Below are 17,829 nucleotides of genomic sequence, written 5' to 3' on the forward strand. Positions count from 1 at the left end.
TCTAGTTTTCAGAAATGTTTGGGTTTGGTAGGTTTCCCTATATGGCTGCTGAGCCCATTACCAAAAACACAGGTCCCCATCCCCTACAAAAACAGGTAGTTTAGTATTTGAAAATTTTGAAGTGTCCACATAGTGTTTTGGGGCATTTCCTTTCACGGGTACTAGGCCTACCCACACAAGTGAGGTACCATTTTTATTGGGAGACTTGGGGGAACGCCAGGTGGAAAGAAATTTGTGGTTCCTCTCATGTTCCAGAACTTTCTGTCACCAAATGTGAGGAAAAAGTGTTTGGCCAAATTGATGTTTGCAAAGGATTCTGGGTAACAGAACCTGGGGAGAGCCCCACAAGTCACCCCATTTTGGATTCCCCTAGGTGTCTAGTATTAAAAAATGCACTGGTTTGGTAGGTTTCCCTAGATGCCGGCTGAGCTAGAGGCCAAAATCCACAACTAGGCACTTTCCAAAAAACACTGCAGTTTTCTTTGGGAAAATGTGATGTGTCCATGTTGCGTTTCCTGTCATGGGCATTAGGCCTAACCACGCAAATGGGGTACCATTTTTATCGGGAGACTTGGGGGAACACAGAATAGCAGAACAAGTGTTATTGCCCCTTGTGTTTCTCTACATTTTTTCCTTCCAAATGTAAGATAGTGCCCATTTTGGAAATACAAAGGTTTTCTTGATACCTATGTTTCACCCTATAGATTTCACCAAATGAATTGCTGTATACTCTGTATAGAATAAAAACCCATTGCAAGGTGCAGCTCATTTATTGGCGCTGGGTACCTAGGGGTCTTGATGAACCTACACGCCCTACATATCCCCGCAACCAGAAGAGTCCAGCAGACGTAACGGTATATTGCTTTAAAAAACCTGACATCGCAGTAAAAAGTTACAGACTAAAACGTGAAAAGGTGAAAAAAAAAAAAAAAAGGGCTGTTTTTTTACCTCCATTTAATTTTTTTTTTTTATTTCAGCTGTTATTTTCTATAGGAAAACTTTGTAGGATCTACACAAATGACCCCTTGGTGAATTCGGAATTTTGTCTACTTTTCAGAAATGTTTAGCTTTCTGGGATCACACCCATTTCTGTCACTAACTGGAAGGAGGCTAAAGCACACAAAAAATAGTAAAAATAGGGTATGTCTGATTAAAATGCCAAAATTGTATTGAAAATGGGGTTTCTGATTCAAGTCTGCCTGTTCCTGAAAGCCGGGAAGCTGGTGATTTTAGCACCGCAAACCCTTTGTTGATACCATTTTCAGGGGGGGAAAAAAACCACAAGCCTTCTTCTGCAGCCCTTTTTCCCCCCATTTGTTTTTTTAAACTAAATTTTCACTGTATTTTGTCTAATTTCGTGGTCTCCTTCAGGGTAACCCACAAACTCTGGGTACCTCTAAAAAAAGGATGCAAATTTGGAATGGGTAGCTTATGTGGACAAAAAGTTATGAGGGCCTAAGAGCGAACTGCCCCAAATAGCCAAAGTAAGTCCTGGCACCTGAGGGGGGAAAAGGCCTGGCAGTGAAGGGGTTAAGGCACAAGTTATAGTTTATTTAACTATAACTGTTGAATTTCTATGGTTTTGTACATTTGAAATGTGAGCCCAACTATAATGTCCCTGTAACCTTTGGTTGTTTAAGTGAATTTCTATGTCTTTTTTTTTTTTTAATTCTATTTTGCAACTATAGTTTCCCTATAACCTTTGGTTTCTTCAGTGAACTATATTTTATATATATATATATATATATATAAGAAAAAAACAGGAGATGAGGACGTACAATCTGCGCCATGAAAGGAAAGCAAAAGAAGATAACAGACAAAGAATCAAGGTAAACAGAAAGATGTTGCAACAGAGGAAGAGGGAATGACAAGGGAAAAAAAGGAAACTACAAAACAATTTTAAGTGAGAAGGAACGGACAGAACCGGAGCTTCGTTAGAGCAGTGCACGAACCGGCGGGCGGGGTGGGTGGGCGCCTGACAGAAATGGAGAAATACTAGGGTTAGAAATAAAACCAAAGAACACAAGCTGCTCCCAAGGTGGGGGAAGAAACAAATGCAAATAGACACAGTCAAGAAAGTAAAGTAGGGGCAGATACTGCAGGAAAAACAAGCAATTACACATCATCACGTAACTACAGTGCTTTACTGTCAGAGCAGTGCTTGTTCGCTGTACTTGTTTTTTGGGCCAATTGTTATAGAGAAAAATGCGTCTTCATGCACAAAATGCAGAAAAGAACACATTTTACACAAACGTATAGACTTATGGATACTTTAATCTCACTATAGACAAACTCAACAATATTACGAAAGATGTATAGACCTCCTTTAGAGAAGATGCTCCCCATGAGCACGCGTGTCACTAACATGACTGGGAGCTGGGACAACAATCATGGTTAGATACTGAAGACAAGAAGGCTAGAGCTATGCTGGTACATCTGCAAGCATCAGGTGCCACCAAAACCAGCAACTGAGGGGAAGAGGCCAACTTACTGAATTACAAAACACGACTCATTGTGCAAATTACAGCAATGACCACAGCCCGCTGAACACACTGTACGGTGCCTACCTTTTACAACTCCCTCTAGTACGCAACCGTAACAACAAAAAATGCAGTTAATCTGATGCTAAGTCAAGGTGCTAGTTTTTTTTTTTTTTTTTTTTATTAATGAAATGATAAATGTTTGAATAAACAGACCTCGCCCTTTTTCGCCTGTGGTTGACCTATAATCTGCGACTGCTGTGATTAAGTGCCATCAACCCTTTTTCAAAATACAAAAGAACAACAAGAATTAAAAAGAAAAAAAAAAAACACAGCCTTACTAGAAACACAGCTGCTGTGTATGGGTTTTCCGCTGAAAAGGGATCACCACAAAACGAGTGGTAGATGAAAGTGAAACAGCAGGCCACTGCCAAGTAGAAATTCATTCTCACTTTGCCATGGCTGCTGTATTCTTGTCCTTGTAACACCATCAACAGAAAGAGCGTGCCCACAGACTTACACCACCGCTTTCATCTAGACAGGAACACTCTCAAAATCAATTACAGCACACCACTCGAAGAAGCTTAGTTACATGACAACAATGAAAAAAAAAAAAAAAAAAAAAAAAAAAAAAAAATAGAGATTGTAGAACTTGTACCGGACTTTATCACCATTTTCGTTGATTCCGGAGCTCCCTCTCGGACTGTGCAAATAAGAACGCTGGATGTGGTAGGTCATGTGTCCGAGGTACTGGAAGAGGCGCATGAGGTTCAAAGACATCCTTGAAACACAGTGATGTGTATGTCACTGTATGTAAGCATTAGGTACTGCGGACAGTGAAGAAATGGACGCATTTGCACATACCAACTTTGCATCTTGTACAGTATCTTATTCACCAACACACGTGCGCTTCTCAACACGCGCTCACTATGCAAGTACTCCATCGAATTATGGGACCTCATCAGCACCCTCACACCAGATGTAGTCTTCCTCACCGAGACCTGGCTTAACCCCATATTCACCCAAGGCATTGCCACAGCGATCCCCGAAGGATATAAAATCACTCACCAGGAGCCACACCAACAAGCCGGGAGGAGGAACAGCTATCAGCCACAGAGACCATACAGTGCACCACCACCACCCCCCGCCCCCCCCCCCCCCCCCCCCCCAATGGAACATCAAAACCTCAAGCTCCACAAAATGTCAAAACAATCATCAGAGGCACCCTCGTATACCGACCCACAGGCCTGCGCTCCAGCAATACCACTGCAAACTTAATTGCGCCCCTAGCCTTAGACTTCAAGGACTAGACCTTCCTCAGCAACCTAAATCTCCACATCAACGTCCCCCAGTGACAACACTCCACACCTCCTCAACAGTATGAGCAGCCTCGGATTGACCATGATGATCCGCAACCCTACACACACTGGACCCCATTTTCACCTACAGTAACCTCGTCCAAAACAGCCGTGTCACAGAACTCACACAGACCAATCACTTCATCATCCATTTCAGCATCTCCAGCCCCCACACCTCCACCACCAAAATAACCAGCTCCCCCCTCCCCCGGAGGTGGAACAAAGTCTCACAGATCAGCTGGGCAGATGCCCTCAAAACCTCCAACCCCCCTAATGCCACAAACCGCGAACCACGATTGAAAAACCTCAACACCTCGGATCACCAGTTGTGCTGACAGCATTGCCCCCCAGCAACTGCAATATCCAGGGAAAATCCTCCCCCCAAAAAAAAAAAAAAAACACAGCTGGTACGCCCAAGAACTTAGAACAGTAAAACAAGACAGAAAACAGCTGGAGAGGAGATGACACGCCAGCAAAAATGCCTCCGACAGAGCAGCGTTCAAGACCTCCCTCAACCTGTACCACCGCCTGCTGAGGGCAACAAAGAAGTCAGCCCTTGCTGCACACTTCGATACCAGCGCCAACACCACCACGGAACTCTTCAGCATAGTTAAGGAATTCTCAAACCCGGATGCCAGTGAAAACATCAAACTCTCTCAGGAGCTGTGCGACAACCTCACCCACGTGTTCTACAACAAGATGGCCAACATATACAGAAACTTCGAACCTAACCCTCACCCACAGACTTCCTCGACAGATACGCCACCACTGTAACTCACACACACCACACACTGACCACCTGTAACATCCTCTCCACCCAGGACATCACCTCCACCATGAAATCCACCCACTCTGGAGCTCCCACAGACCCAGGCCCGCACCACATCTTTAACCTTGGAAACCAAAGGATAGACCAGCACTCATCACCCTGCTCAACCCCTCTATCACCATTGCAACTTTTCCCGGCACCTAGAAACATGTCAAAGTCAGACCAGTATTACAAAAACAAAATAAAACTAAAAATAGAAAAAAAAAAAAAAAGAAAAAAAAAACACTTTGCCTAACCTATGGAACCCAAGAAACTACAGACCAATCTCCCTGCTCCCATTCCCAGTGAAGGTACTGGAAAAGATCAACAAGCAACTCAACTCATGACTTACCTGGAGAAGAACCAGCTACGTGACTCCTTCCAGACAGCAGTACTGATCTTTGGCAATAGCAGCAACACAAGGAACGACTCCTGGTGGCCATCAGACATAGGACCGACACCCACTCCCTCCGACCATGCCAGAAACCTCAGAATTGTCACGGACAACAAGCTCACCATGAAATCAGCAATCAACACGGTCTCCTCCGTCTGCTTCCTCACTTTGCGTATGCTATATAAGATCTTCAAGTGGCTACCCCTACCCACGAGACACAGGCCCTCATCACCAGCTGACTGGACTATGGAATTGCCATGGGGACAATATAGGCTGGCCTTGCAGAGGGAGGAGGAGATGGAGGGAGGCAAAAGATGCCATGGGCCTGATTAGTGCTTTAGTCCCTAAAGAGGCATGCAAGACTATATCAGTCATAAACTGGGCGGCATTCTTCACAGTGCCTTGCAATGTGTGCAGGCCATGAAGTCCACAAGAAGTCCAGAACACCGATGGCCATTTTAAGACAGGAACCTCAATGTATTCTTTGAGCAGCCACATTGTTCTTCATTTCTCTACAGGATGTGCGCATATGCCTTCCTACACCTGCCTCAAAAATTTCAATGGTACTGCTACAAAAAGAAGCCGTTGTAGAGAAGAGAAGTATATATGCAGGATTGTCCAGCTAGAAAAACGATTTACTCTACTGCAACAAGCAAGCCACGTACAAATCTGCATCAGTTTATGTATAACATATTTACTCAGACGATACTTCTGGTGGGAGTTGGTTGCCATGCAGAAGAAGGGAAGCCATTCTTTCCAAGATGGCGTCTGTGATCAGCAAACAGCCCCTGCGGGCTGCCTCTGCTCCTGAAAGCAACGCATCACCTGTTTCGGAACGGAATCACTGTCTGCGAGGCGGAAGCATACATCGGATGTCAGCGGAGTGAGAGAAATACTGCTCTGGGCTGATCCAAGGTATGACCTACAAAGGGCTTACGGGCTATTGGAAAGAATAATTCACTGAAGGGGCTGAGCCAAAGTCCACTCTTATTTGGAACCGTGAAGCTGCCAAGCCAGACCTAAAAAGTAAAAGTTACTGCATACAGCTTACATAAGATGGCATCACCTGGTCTAAATGAGGCAAAAACAGCACAACTGAGGTGAGCTGCAAATCTTCAAACCCATACACAGTTCACTGACCAACTCATACACACAGTGCTTTGCAGTGCAGATGATGAAACTGGGTCCAGTGTCGCCTTGGTTGTCACCCATAGAACATGTGGCAATGCCAGGACTTCAGCTGAACGATCTGTACCTGGAGCCAGATGGAAACTTCCGTCATCTCCAGCCAGCGGCTCCAGAAACGGTTTCTTTCGTTTCTTTTCCTCCTTCAGTTCCTTTTCTTGCAATAATCGTGCAATGTCCTACTCAGACCAGAAGAAAGAAATTAGTAGGAGCAATCAATGAGCAAATTACGCATATTCATTTTTTGATTATGTTTCATTCAAATTTCGGGAAATGATAACCTACAATTGTAGGAGGCTGGACTGGCTTGTAGTGAGTACCAAGGGGTACTTGCACCTTGCACCAGGCCCAGTTATCCCTTATTAGTGTATAGGGTGTCTAGCAGCTTAGGCTGATAGATAATGGTAGCTTAGCAGAGCAGCTTAGGCTGAACTAGGAGACGTGTGAAGCTACTACAGTACCACTTAGTGTCATATGCACAATATCATAAGAAAACACAATACACAGTTATACTAAAAATAAAGGTACTTTGTTTTTATGACAATATGCCAAAGTATCTTAGAGTGTACCCTCAGTGAGAGGATAGGAAATATACACAAGATATATATACACAATAGCAAAAATATGCAGTATAGTCTTAGAAAACAGTGCAAACAATGTATAGTTACAATAGGATGCAATGGGGAAACATAGGGATAGGGGCAACACAAACCATATACTCCAAAAGTGGAATGCGAACCACGAATGGACCCCAAACCTATGTGACCTTGTAGAGGGTCGCTGGGACTATTAGAAAATAGTGAGAGTTAGAAAAATAACCCTCCCCAAGACCCTGAAAAGTGAGTGCAAAGTGCACTAAAGTTCCCCTAAGGACAAAGAAGTCGTGTTAGAGGAATAATGCAGGAAAGACACAAACCAACAATGCAACAACTGTGGATTTCCAATCTAGGGTACCTGTGGAACAAGGGGACCAAGTCCAAAAGTCACAAGCAAGTCGGAGATGGGCAAATGCCCGGGAAATGCCAGCTGCGGGTGCAAAGAAGCTTCTACTGGACAGAAGAAGCTGAGGTTTCTGCAGGAACGAAAAGGGCTAGAGACTTCCCCTTTGGTGGACGGATCCCTCTCGCCGTGGAGAGTCGTGCAAACGTGTTTTCCCGCCGAAAGACCGCCAACAAGCCTTGCTAGCTGCAAATCGTGCAGTTAGCGTTTTTGGACGCTGCTGTGGGCCAGGAGGGACCAGGAGGTCGCAAATTGGACCAGGAGAGAGAGGGGACATCGAGCAAGACAAGGAGCCCTCTCAGCAGCAGGTAGCACCCGGAGAAGTGCCAGAAACAGGCACTACGAGGATGTGTGAAACGGTGCTCACCCGAAGTCGCACAAAGGAGTCCCACGTCGCCGGAGACCAACTTAGAAAGTCGTGCAATGCAGGTTAGAGTGCCGTGGACCCAGGCTTGGCTGTGCACAAAGGATTTCCGCCGGAAGTGCAGAGGGGCCGGAGTAGCTGCAAAAGTCGCGGTTCCCAGCAATGCAGCCCAGCGAGGTGAGGCAAGGACTTACCTCCACCAAACTTGGACTGAAGAGTCACTGGACTGTGGGGGTCACTTGGACAGAGTCGCTGGATTCGAGGGACCTCGCTCGTCGTGCTGAGAGGAGACCCAAGGGACCGGTAATGCAGCTTTTTGGTGCCTGCGGTTGCAGGGGGAAGATTCCGTCGACCCACGGGAGATTTCTTCGGAGCTTCTGGTGCAGAGAGGAGGCAGACTACCCCCACAGCATGCACAAGCAGGAAAACAGTCGAGAAGGCGGCAGGATCAGCGTTACAGAGTTGCAGTAGTCGTCGTTGCTACTATGTTGCAGGTTTGCAGCCTTCCAGCGCGGTCAGCAGTCGATTCCTTGGCAGAAGGTGAAGAGAGAGATGCAGAGGAACTTGGATGAGCTCTTGCATTCGTTATCTAAAGTTTCCCCAGAGACAGAGACCCTAAATAGCCAGAAAAGAGGGTTTGGCTACCTAGGAGAGAGGATAGGCTACTAACACCTGAAGGAGCCTATCAGAAGGAGTCTCTGACGTCACCTGGTGGCACTGGCCACTCAGAGCAGTCCAGTGTTTCCAAGATGGCAGAGGTCTGGAGCACACTGGAGGAGCTCTGGACACCTCCCAGGGGAGGTGCAGGTCAGGGGAGTGGTCACTCCCCTTTCCTTTGTCCAGTTTCGCGCCAGAGCAGGGCTAAGGGGTCCCTGAACCGGTGTAGACTGGCTTATGCAGAATTGGGCACATCTGTGCCCAAGAAAGCATTTCCAGAGGCTGGGGGAGGCTACTCCTCCCCTGCCTTCACACCATTTTCCAAAGGGAGAGGGTGTAACACCCTCTCTCAGAGGAAGTCCTTTGTTCTGCCATCCTGGGACAAGCCTGGCTTGACCCCAGGGGGGCAGAAACCTGTCTGAGGGATTGGCAGCAGCAGCAGCTGCAGTGAAACCCCAGGAAAGGCAGTTTGGCAGTACCAGGGTCTGTGCTACAGACCACTGGGATCATGGGATTGTGCCAACTATGCCAGGATCGCATAGAGGGGGCAATTCCATGATCATAGACATGTTACATGGCCATATTCGGAGTTACCATTGTGAAGCTACATATAGGTAGTGACCTATATGTAGTGCACGCGTGTAATGGTGTCCCCGCACTCACAAAGTCCGGGGAATTGGCCCTGAACAATGTGGGGGCACCTTGGCTAGTGCCAGGGTGCCCTCACACTAAGTAACTTTGCACCTAACCTTTACCAGGTAAAGGTTAGACATATAGGGGACTTATAAGTTACTTAAGTGCAGTGTAAAATGGCTGTGAAATAATGTGGACGTTATTTCACTCAGGCTGCAGTGGCAGACCTGTGTAAGAATTGTCAGAGCTCCCTATGGGTGGCAAAAGAAATGCTGCAGCCCATAGGGATCTCCTGGAACCCCAATACCCTGGGTACCTCAGTACCATATACTAGGGAATTATAAGGGTGTTCCAGTAAGCCAATGTAAATTGGTAAAATTGGTCACTAGCCTGTTAGTGACAATTTGAAAGAAATGAGAGAGCATAACCACTGAGGTTCTGATTAGCAGAGCCTCAGTGAGACAGTTAGGCATCACACAGGGAACATATATGGCCACAAACCTATGAGCACTGGGGTCCTGACTAGCAGGGTCCCAGTGACATAACAAACATACTGAAAACATAGGGTTTTCACTATGAACACTGGGTCCTGGCTAGCAGGATCCCAGTGAGACAGTGAAAACACCCTGACATACACTCACAAACAGGCCAAAAGTGGGGGTAACAAGGCTAGAAAGAGGCTACTTTCTCACAACAATGACGTGCATATACTATTTGTGGTCACTTCACGCTCGTTCTGAGGTTTAAAAATAAATAAAGAGCGATGCACAGCTCTGCATTCTGAACTAAAGGGCTGCATTTAAGGTACAATAATGTCAGTCTTTCTACTCACCAGATGGAAAGTAGACACTCCCTAGAAAGGAAATATGCAGACAAACCTTCAACGCAGAGGGTTTCTCAGGAAGCTGTCATGGAGCGGGGATAGATCTGTCTGTTGAGGTGACACAAACCTCCAAGAACCCCAAATCCACGTGTGAAGAGAGGTCCAAGAGGTTTAAGTGTTAGACACTTGTCTGGGGCTTGAATATTTCGTAGGTCACAAACCCAGCTCAGAGAAGGCATGAAGCTCATGCCATTAAGTATTCGTGTCGCAGGGGGTGCATCTCGGATGCGAGCGGTTATAGACACAACAGAGGTGTATGGACACTGAATGCTTTACAGAAGCCACATTATTAAAGGGAGGGGGCGCAGGGGGTCAGTAGTATGTAAGAGAGTGTACACTGGCTGTTATAGACACAACAGAGGTGTATGGACATTGAATGCTTTACAGAAGCCACATTATTAAAGGGAGGGGGTGCATGGGGTCAGTAGTATGTAAGAGAGTGTACACTGGCTGTTATAGACACAACAGAGGTTTATGGACATTGAATGCTTTACAGAAGCCACATTATTAAAGGGAGGGGGCGCAGGGGTCAGTAGTATGTAACAGAGTGTACACTGGCTGTTATAGACACAACAGAGGTGTATGGACATTGAATGCTTTACAGAAGCCACATTATTAAAGGGAGGGGGTGCAGGGGGTCAGTAGTATGTAAGAGAGTGTACACTGGCTGTTATAGAAGGTACTCCAGAAGTATTAACATCGCATCACATGTGTACACACTCACAGCTTGGGTCAGGTGGCGATACACTGAATTGTACACAAGGTTTTGGGCAGGTGACAAGGCAAAGATTAGACCATAATTAGGACTTTTGGTTCACGGAGCACAGCCGCGGCCACCAGTGGAACTCGCTCTAGAGACAGGGGAGTATCTGTTGATTTCTGCATCTTTACAGGTATCAGCTCATTACGATGCACACCTTCACATCGGCGCACCTCTCGCCTTATCCGCCACAACCTTCCGACTGATCTCAGATTTCACTCTATCTGCCAGTTCTAGAACAATCTCAGCAAACAGGCTCTTTTGCCGTGACTCATCCGGCCTCGGTAGCTCTTATATCAACACGCGGTGGAACCCGGCAGCTGAGGGGAGGGAAGGAAGCCAATGACCGGAAGAGATGAGGTCAGCAGAAGGATGTGAGCGGCTCTGGACAGACTGATAGTCGGCACTGAGGAAAGGAGGAGACCTCCGCTAATAAAGAGAGAGGGAACCGCTGAGACAGCAGGGCCACCAGGGGGAGGCCTGGGCCCAGGCTATGCGGCAACAAGCATTAGCAAAGCCAAGAGTGCGGTCTTAACCATGAAGTGCTTCTCTGGGCCCGGATAGGTTTATGTACTCAATTAGTTATCATACCTTCCATTCCCCACTCAGTGCTGCACTCATGAATCCATCCATCTTTAAAGTAATTCAAATTCTTATGATACATACTGCTTAATAAAATAACATTATTTCATTAATGTGTTCTCCAATTTATGCTGGTTTAGATCCACCCTGCTGCCATTGTTTTAACATCCAACATTTTATAATCCCATCATGGGTAAATTACCAATCTCTGTATGTTCTTGACATGCATATTACAGTTCTCCAAGGAAGGCCTGGTGAGTTTTGCAGACACTAGTGAACCCACTCTCGCCACAGTCTTGGTGCATTACTCAATCACTGATAGAGCTGCAACAGATTCGACCTGTTCAGTGCTCCGTTTGTGTATTTATAGACAAAACATGCTTATTTATAAATGGCCAATCACAGATGACTTTTCTTAAACACTGCTTCTGATCAGAACATCCACTGGCATGGCTACATCCTAAAGGCACGGGTTTCCGATGTTTGGGGTTTCATCTATGCCTTGGACAATGTCCCACCATAACTTTCTCAAGCTGAACATAAGACAACAAGTTCTGAAGGTTATCGCACTCTTACCGCTGCGCAGCCCGGCTTACCTCATCTTTTTCCTCCTGCCTCCGTCTTCGATCTGCTTCGATAACCAGCTTCTCCTGGATTTCCTGAGCTATTTCGCAGTCCTGGCGCTCACTGAAGTAGAAAAAAGGAATGGCCATTACACCGATAATCTGCGATCCAGAGCCCCAACACCCACTTAACCAGAGAGGGCCAACCACACACTGAACTCTGTTCCAGTTAACTAGATGGTAAAGTGCAAGCTCTGGGCAGAACCAGGTGCCACAGGTGGGCAAGGCGTTGACTGGGCACTATCAGCGGAAGCCGTGTATGACTGAATATGTCAGTACAATGAGTGCAGCAAAGGCAGTCAGGACCACTACACAAGATCAGAGAAGGTAGAACTATCCAAATATTTGAAGCGACAATAGGGATGAAAGCAAAGGGAGGAACGAGCTCACGGCCCCACGGGGGACTTCACATGGAACGAGAGATCCCATGTCGCAAAGATTAAGCGGCGCTTTGAAGAGGTGGCCATGAGCAAAGCACGGAGCCTGGTGTGTACCTAACAAAGGGAGCTGCTATGGCCAAGCATGGAAGAGGTAGGCTACGGCAGCCATCATGGAACGGTGCTGAGACCTCAGATCAATAAAGCGTCCGCGGGATGGAAGGGCGAGCCAGAAGGGCATGAGAAGGGCTGGGGAAATGAAGTTGAAGACCTAACAATAATTAAGGGAGAGAAACACGCTGGAGACCCAGACTCACTGGGATCAAACTTTCATAAGCAAATACGGGAAGGGCCAGACTGGGTAAAACATTTTTTAATGTTTTTTTGCCTCAGTGGATTGGAGGCTGGCTACTTTGGAGTACAATGAAGATTATACATACATATATATATATATATATATATATATATATATATATATATAAAATCAAAGATTTACCCCAGACTCTAGGAATTTGAGGTTGAGAAATTGCCCGGATGGGAGTGGTGGTGTGAAGTATCATACGATGCTCCCAGAAGCGGCTTACTGTGCACTAAAAATGAGGATTTATGACAGTATCTATTGTGGACCCCATTCAGAAGGACTGGATTAGAAGTCTAGATTGGGATATCCTGGGGTTCAACCAAGGAACTTCTTTATGGTACTAAAGGTCAATAAAGACTGAAAGGTCCGGCTATTGAATTTAACTCAAGAGAAAAGACTTCCTACCTCAATTCACATTAGAACTGACTCCAAGGCGCAGCACAAAACGCTGAGAGGCACCCTGGGTAGCACTACTTTCAGGAACAGCAAAGGAGGAGGCATTATTTAGCAGGAACTTTCACATTCTTTTTGGTATTTTACAGCAAGATAAAAGTAATCATATCTTACCTCCTATTCTGCAACAAGGCGTACTACAGGTAAACACGGTTCAGTCATACCGTCAGTAATACATAGAGAGCCATCAAATGTCGTCTTCCATATTGAATTGCAAAAAACTGCAGTTATGAACCCCCACAAGCCCTTTCGCTCATCTCTCATCCCACAAACTTACAGGTCTTTGTGGAGTTTCTTTAATCTCTCTTGTGCCCGCAGGTCTTCTTCCTCTTGCAGCTGCTTGGCCACAACCAGGTCATGCTGCACCAAACGGGACCGCTGAATGTTGGTTGCCAAGTGATGCTCAACTAGGAAGAAAGAGCAAAGACAGAAAATATTTCAAACAAGAGGGAGCCAGGTGGGGCATTAACAAGAAGCACCCTCCAAGATTGAAGCGATCAATCGCTCTGCCTCAATTTTTTACCTTCAGATAATCTGTCAATCTTAATTCATGCAGAAATAATCTAAAAATACTGCAGTGATGAACAATCAAAGTCCATACAATTTACTTATAACTTTGCGACATTCGCCAGGTGGGACAGCACTGTTCACACGAAAACTGTAAACACACTCACGAAGGAACAAAGGTGATCAAAACAGAGAGAAGAATAATCAAAGCTCCAGATGATATTTTTATCCTACAAAAAAAAAGTAATCAATTGTTTCTGAGCTCTAGGAACCTGACTGAAAAGAGAAAAAAAAAACAAAAAAAAAACACGATCTTCAAAGGAGTCTTAGAACAAACAAAAATAAAAACTACTTAACTTTAGGCATGTCTGCCTCCTGAAATCTGTTTTTTATTCATGCAAGATACTCCATCTGGGTCTCCATTAACCTTTTCATGTCCTGGTGCATTACCCTGGAGCCTTCTTAATTTCACTGCATGTTTGAGGCTCCGCTACCTAATTCACAACATCAATGGTACCTCCAGGAGAGATCCGGCATCAACGTTCTGCATAACAAGACTCTTCTAGGCAGGAGACCTGCATTCACAACGGAGGACGGTGGCGGCCATCTTAGCCATCACTGATCAGACAAGTAGGTATTACTGAGGTAGGCAGCAGTCAGGAAATGACAGGACCTCCGGACTGTGGACTATTCCCATACAGCCACCAAAACATTACATCTACCCATTGCTACTCAGGGAAATGCCAGATATTGACGAGACTATACTAATGCTATTACACAACATAAGTCTTAAGACTGGGCACCAGTGGGCAGGAGTCAACTGGAGATGTATCATAAATCCATCCATCCATCTCCGGTCTGTAATGCTGCAAACCTCCAATGGCTGTTACACAAACTGCTCAGTCTGGCAGTCAGCGGAGGTTGCACTGCTCTGCAGAATTTATAGCCCCAGGGATCTCATTCCGGTGGTTTACTCATCCTATGTGCACCCATGTAAGAGCAGACATTTCGGCACAAGCCCAACCCTACCAGCACTTTACAGGGCGAGGCCGGCTCGACAGCACAAACCTAAGCAGACAAATAAATTGAAAATGGGTTGTTAAGGTGCTGGCAAAACTAGTCAACAAGCAGTGGCAAAGTCAATAGGCCACGCCTAAGTAAAAGACATTGGCAAAGCCAACAGCTCTCAGTCATGTCGTACATCAGTGTGGCTGGTGTCTGGACTATTAAACTGTGGTAGCGTACATCAATCCTCCCTCTCTGCAAACAGTTAATATAAGAAACACAACATACAGTCAGCAGCCACTCTGCAGCGAGATAGAAAGGCGTAGGAGATGCCTTCCCTGAAGAAACGGGTCCACCTCCTTCCATTGCTTCTCTGGTTTACCTCTGCTTCTGGGCGACTAAACAGACAAAGTACTCTGGCATTGCTTTAGCTACTGTACCATCAAAAACATGATTAATGTTGAATGTAAAAAGTAGAGATGCCTCTGGGTGCTATTGCGCTATAGAAGGATTTGAAATACATACATTAAAAACTGAAAATGTTGCTAGGGTGGACGCCTGCTTTCCAAACAAAAGATAGGACATAACCAGGGCCTCTAGACTTCAGAGACACCGGAGGACTAGGTTATGTGACAGAGATGACTCAGTTATGCAGCATAAAAACTAACTGGGCGAAGTGACGCGGCACGTCCTGTGGCAGTTTTACTTCACCACTTGGTCAGATTAAAGCGCATTGAAACTGCAGGACTTGCGGTTGCCGCATTCGAAGAAGTTTAATACCTGAAAAAGCACACGTCTACTAGATGGTGACCAGTTGAACTATGAAAGGAGTAAGTGAGTGTTCACAGCCTTTTTTTAATTTTTTTTAATTAACTTTTGATCCATTTCAGATAGAAATCTTTTTTTAACTTTAAATCTGCAAATTATGGAGCAAATATTGTATTATGTGGGTGGTGCAGTACATCCATAATTAAAATTAAAATGCTGGTGTCAGAGGGCTGTGTCACTGCATCGCCCTGGATGAGGTGGAGTAGATTCTCAAGGTGGAGTTCTGCTCGGCACATCTAGCCTGGTCCACCCTCGGAGGAATGAGCTTATACCTCAGCTGCTGGTCAGGGGGTCATACTTAAAGATTATACGATGGATTGTCACTTACGTTACCACTTTTGTGGGGTTTGTGAGACTACAATGCAAAGTCTGGCATCTTCTTACTAAAAACATATTGACTCAGGGAGTGACACAGAGATAAGATCCATCAGATTGGTGAACTCACACAGGCCATACTGAGCTCTTATGCATGATGTCGCCGCCTAAACCTCAGAGCAGCCGCATGTGTGCAAGGTGTGCAGATAGGTTTCCGTGCAGTGTTTGCCCAACACACAAAGGTGCCCCACCACACCCCAAAAGCCAATCCTCGGGTACTCACTCTCCTGTTCCTGGAGATTGTGCGCCAAACTGTGATCCTCCAAGACGGCGAAGTCCCGGCAAACTGCAGAGGAGACAAGAGGGTGGTTGTAAGGAAAGGTCATGCTTGATACCCCAGAGCATCGAGAGCACAAGCCTCGCTGTTCACACCCATGATGGCGCGTGCCTACTGTTAGTATGACATGCCAGGCGCTAAATCACACCCCACAGCGCCGTCAAATTACAAAACGCTGTCGCGTTTCACTCATGCACTACTCTAAGTCACATTTTAATAAAATGCATAAAACACTGAATTAATTTACAGCTCTGCAGGTATGATGAACTCTATCCCAGTGGTATGAAGCTATAAGCACACAAAAAAGTGTATAACACCAGGACTTGTCACTCCCCCTGTGTCCTCATCACAACTCACAGTTCCAGCAGTGGTAACCAGATAGCTCACTATGCGTATAAGGCGGGGCTGTTAGTACACTTTATCAGTTGGCCTGTTGAACGATAATTCGCTATTGGTTTAGCCCACCACAGCACTCAGCGACAAGACATCCCACTTTAGGCACGGACTCCCTTCACTCCGAGTTACTGCACAAACCCTTCGCACATTGTTCACATCCATCTAAAATACTTACTTTCCCTTCTCTGAAGCTGCTTCAAAGTGTGCTTTATTTAAATATTTTAACATTAAATACTGGCTATGTATTTTGCCATCACCTCAGCCACCCATTTACATAGGATTTCTTGCCCACCTGTGTTTAAGTTGCTGTTATAAATTATTTAAGTGACATGGTAGCCGCCTGGTGTTTGAGCTGTTGGTTAGGTGTGATTTATCTATACCTCTGCCACAAACAAAAATATTAAAAAAACATGCATGGAGCAGCTGGACAGGGTGGTATTTTAAAACAGGACTAGTTAAACAGCCACACCATTGATTTTTTTTTTTTAATCAATAACATCTTCTTATTGCTGAATGATTCAGGTTGCACCCGGTTTTCTTTTTTGTGTGGCATAAACTTGCAATAATATACATTTATAAAATAAAAATAATAACTATCAAAGACAGCCTGCCAGCACCAGACACGTTTTCCTTGTCAAGGATTGTATCATCATGCTAGAAAGAAAAATGGAAGTCCTAGTGGTAAAACTGAGAACCAGATGCAAAACATTAGTTGCTTACTTGGTACAAAACATTTACCACTTTGCAGAAACCTGGTTCTGTAGTTTAAAAGAAGTGGAGAACATTATCTTGCCATGCACAGCAATGGCATCGTTCCAAGAACCCATATCCTTCCGCTGCCCTTCTTCAGAACGCAAGCCTTGTCCCGTAAAACAACAGGCCTGCTGATTTTCATACTCGATGAGACCCTCTAAAAAGGCTAGAAAATTGCCCTAAAAGGAAGAGAGAAGATGTTTCCAAGTCAACTCTTGCAGAGGGGTTGTCTCTTGATATTTCGAGCAAGAGTGACCTCTCCTGGAAGGAGTTTACTTTCTGGTCCAGGATCTTCCGAGTAGTATTTGGACCGCCATCAAACGTCTTGCTTTAAAACGCCAAACTTGTTGAGTGCCTTCATCAGGCTGCTTTGAACAATGTAGAAAGTGGAGCCTTCTACCCCTGTTTACCTTTAGTGCAATATTTGTCTTTCTCCTCCTTCCGCCAACCCTGCGGCAGCTCCCATGGATGGACAAGCATGTGAGGAGCTGTTACAGAAATGGAGAGTATCTGGACGATGCTCGGACGGAGGAGGTAGGACAAATCTAGGCATGTTAAGTGAGAATGACCCAAAGAGTCACACATGGAGTGGTAGAAGAGGCGAGAAGAGAGGACCAAAACTCATGCTATCCATTAATGAAGGAAGTAGGAATTCCTGGAAGGATGTGTAAAGCAGTGGTCGAAAACCCTTAAATTGACCGAAGTCCGGACAGGCACTTAAGAGCGGGATTGGAGGTCGAGGTCATCACAAAAAGCAATGAGCCGAGTATG

General features: G+C 45.5%; 2 protein-coding genes across 3 annotated transcripts in view; one reads left to right on the top strand and one right to left on the bottom strand.

The window, feature by feature from the left end:
- The window catches only part of CCDC50 (coiled-coil domain containing 50), an 83,948-nt gene that overhangs the window by 48,695 nt on the left and 17,424 nt on the right, over window positions 1–17,829 (bottom strand). For both annotated transcript variants that reach the window (XM_069212775.1, XM_069212774.1), the window contains exons 2-5: window positions 15,856–15,918; window positions 13,195–13,324; window positions 11,700–11,790; window positions 6,296–6,404 (exon numbers count right to left, since the gene is read on the bottom strand). In XM_069212775.1, coding sequence (XP_069068876.1) covers window positions 6,296–6,404; window positions 11,700–11,790; window positions 13,195–13,324; window positions 15,856–15,918 — 393 coding nt within the window. The remainder of the gene's footprint in view (window positions 1–6,295; window positions 6,405–11,699; window positions 11,791–13,194; window positions 13,325–15,855; window positions 15,919–17,829) is intronic.
- UTS2B (urotensin 2B) overlaps window positions 1–17,829 on the top strand; it is a 140,160-nt gene that overhangs the window by 9,785 nt on the left and 112,546 nt on the right. The window lies entirely within an intron of this gene.

This window comes from Pleurodeles waltl, chromosome 11 (assembly GCF_031143425.1).
Source record: "Pleurodeles waltl isolate 20211129_DDA chromosome 11, aPleWal1.hap1.20221129, whole genome shotgun sequence".
In the NCBI taxonomy this organism is placed as follows: domain Eukaryota; kingdom Metazoa; phylum Chordata; class Amphibia; order Caudata; family Salamandridae; genus Pleurodeles; species Pleurodeles waltl.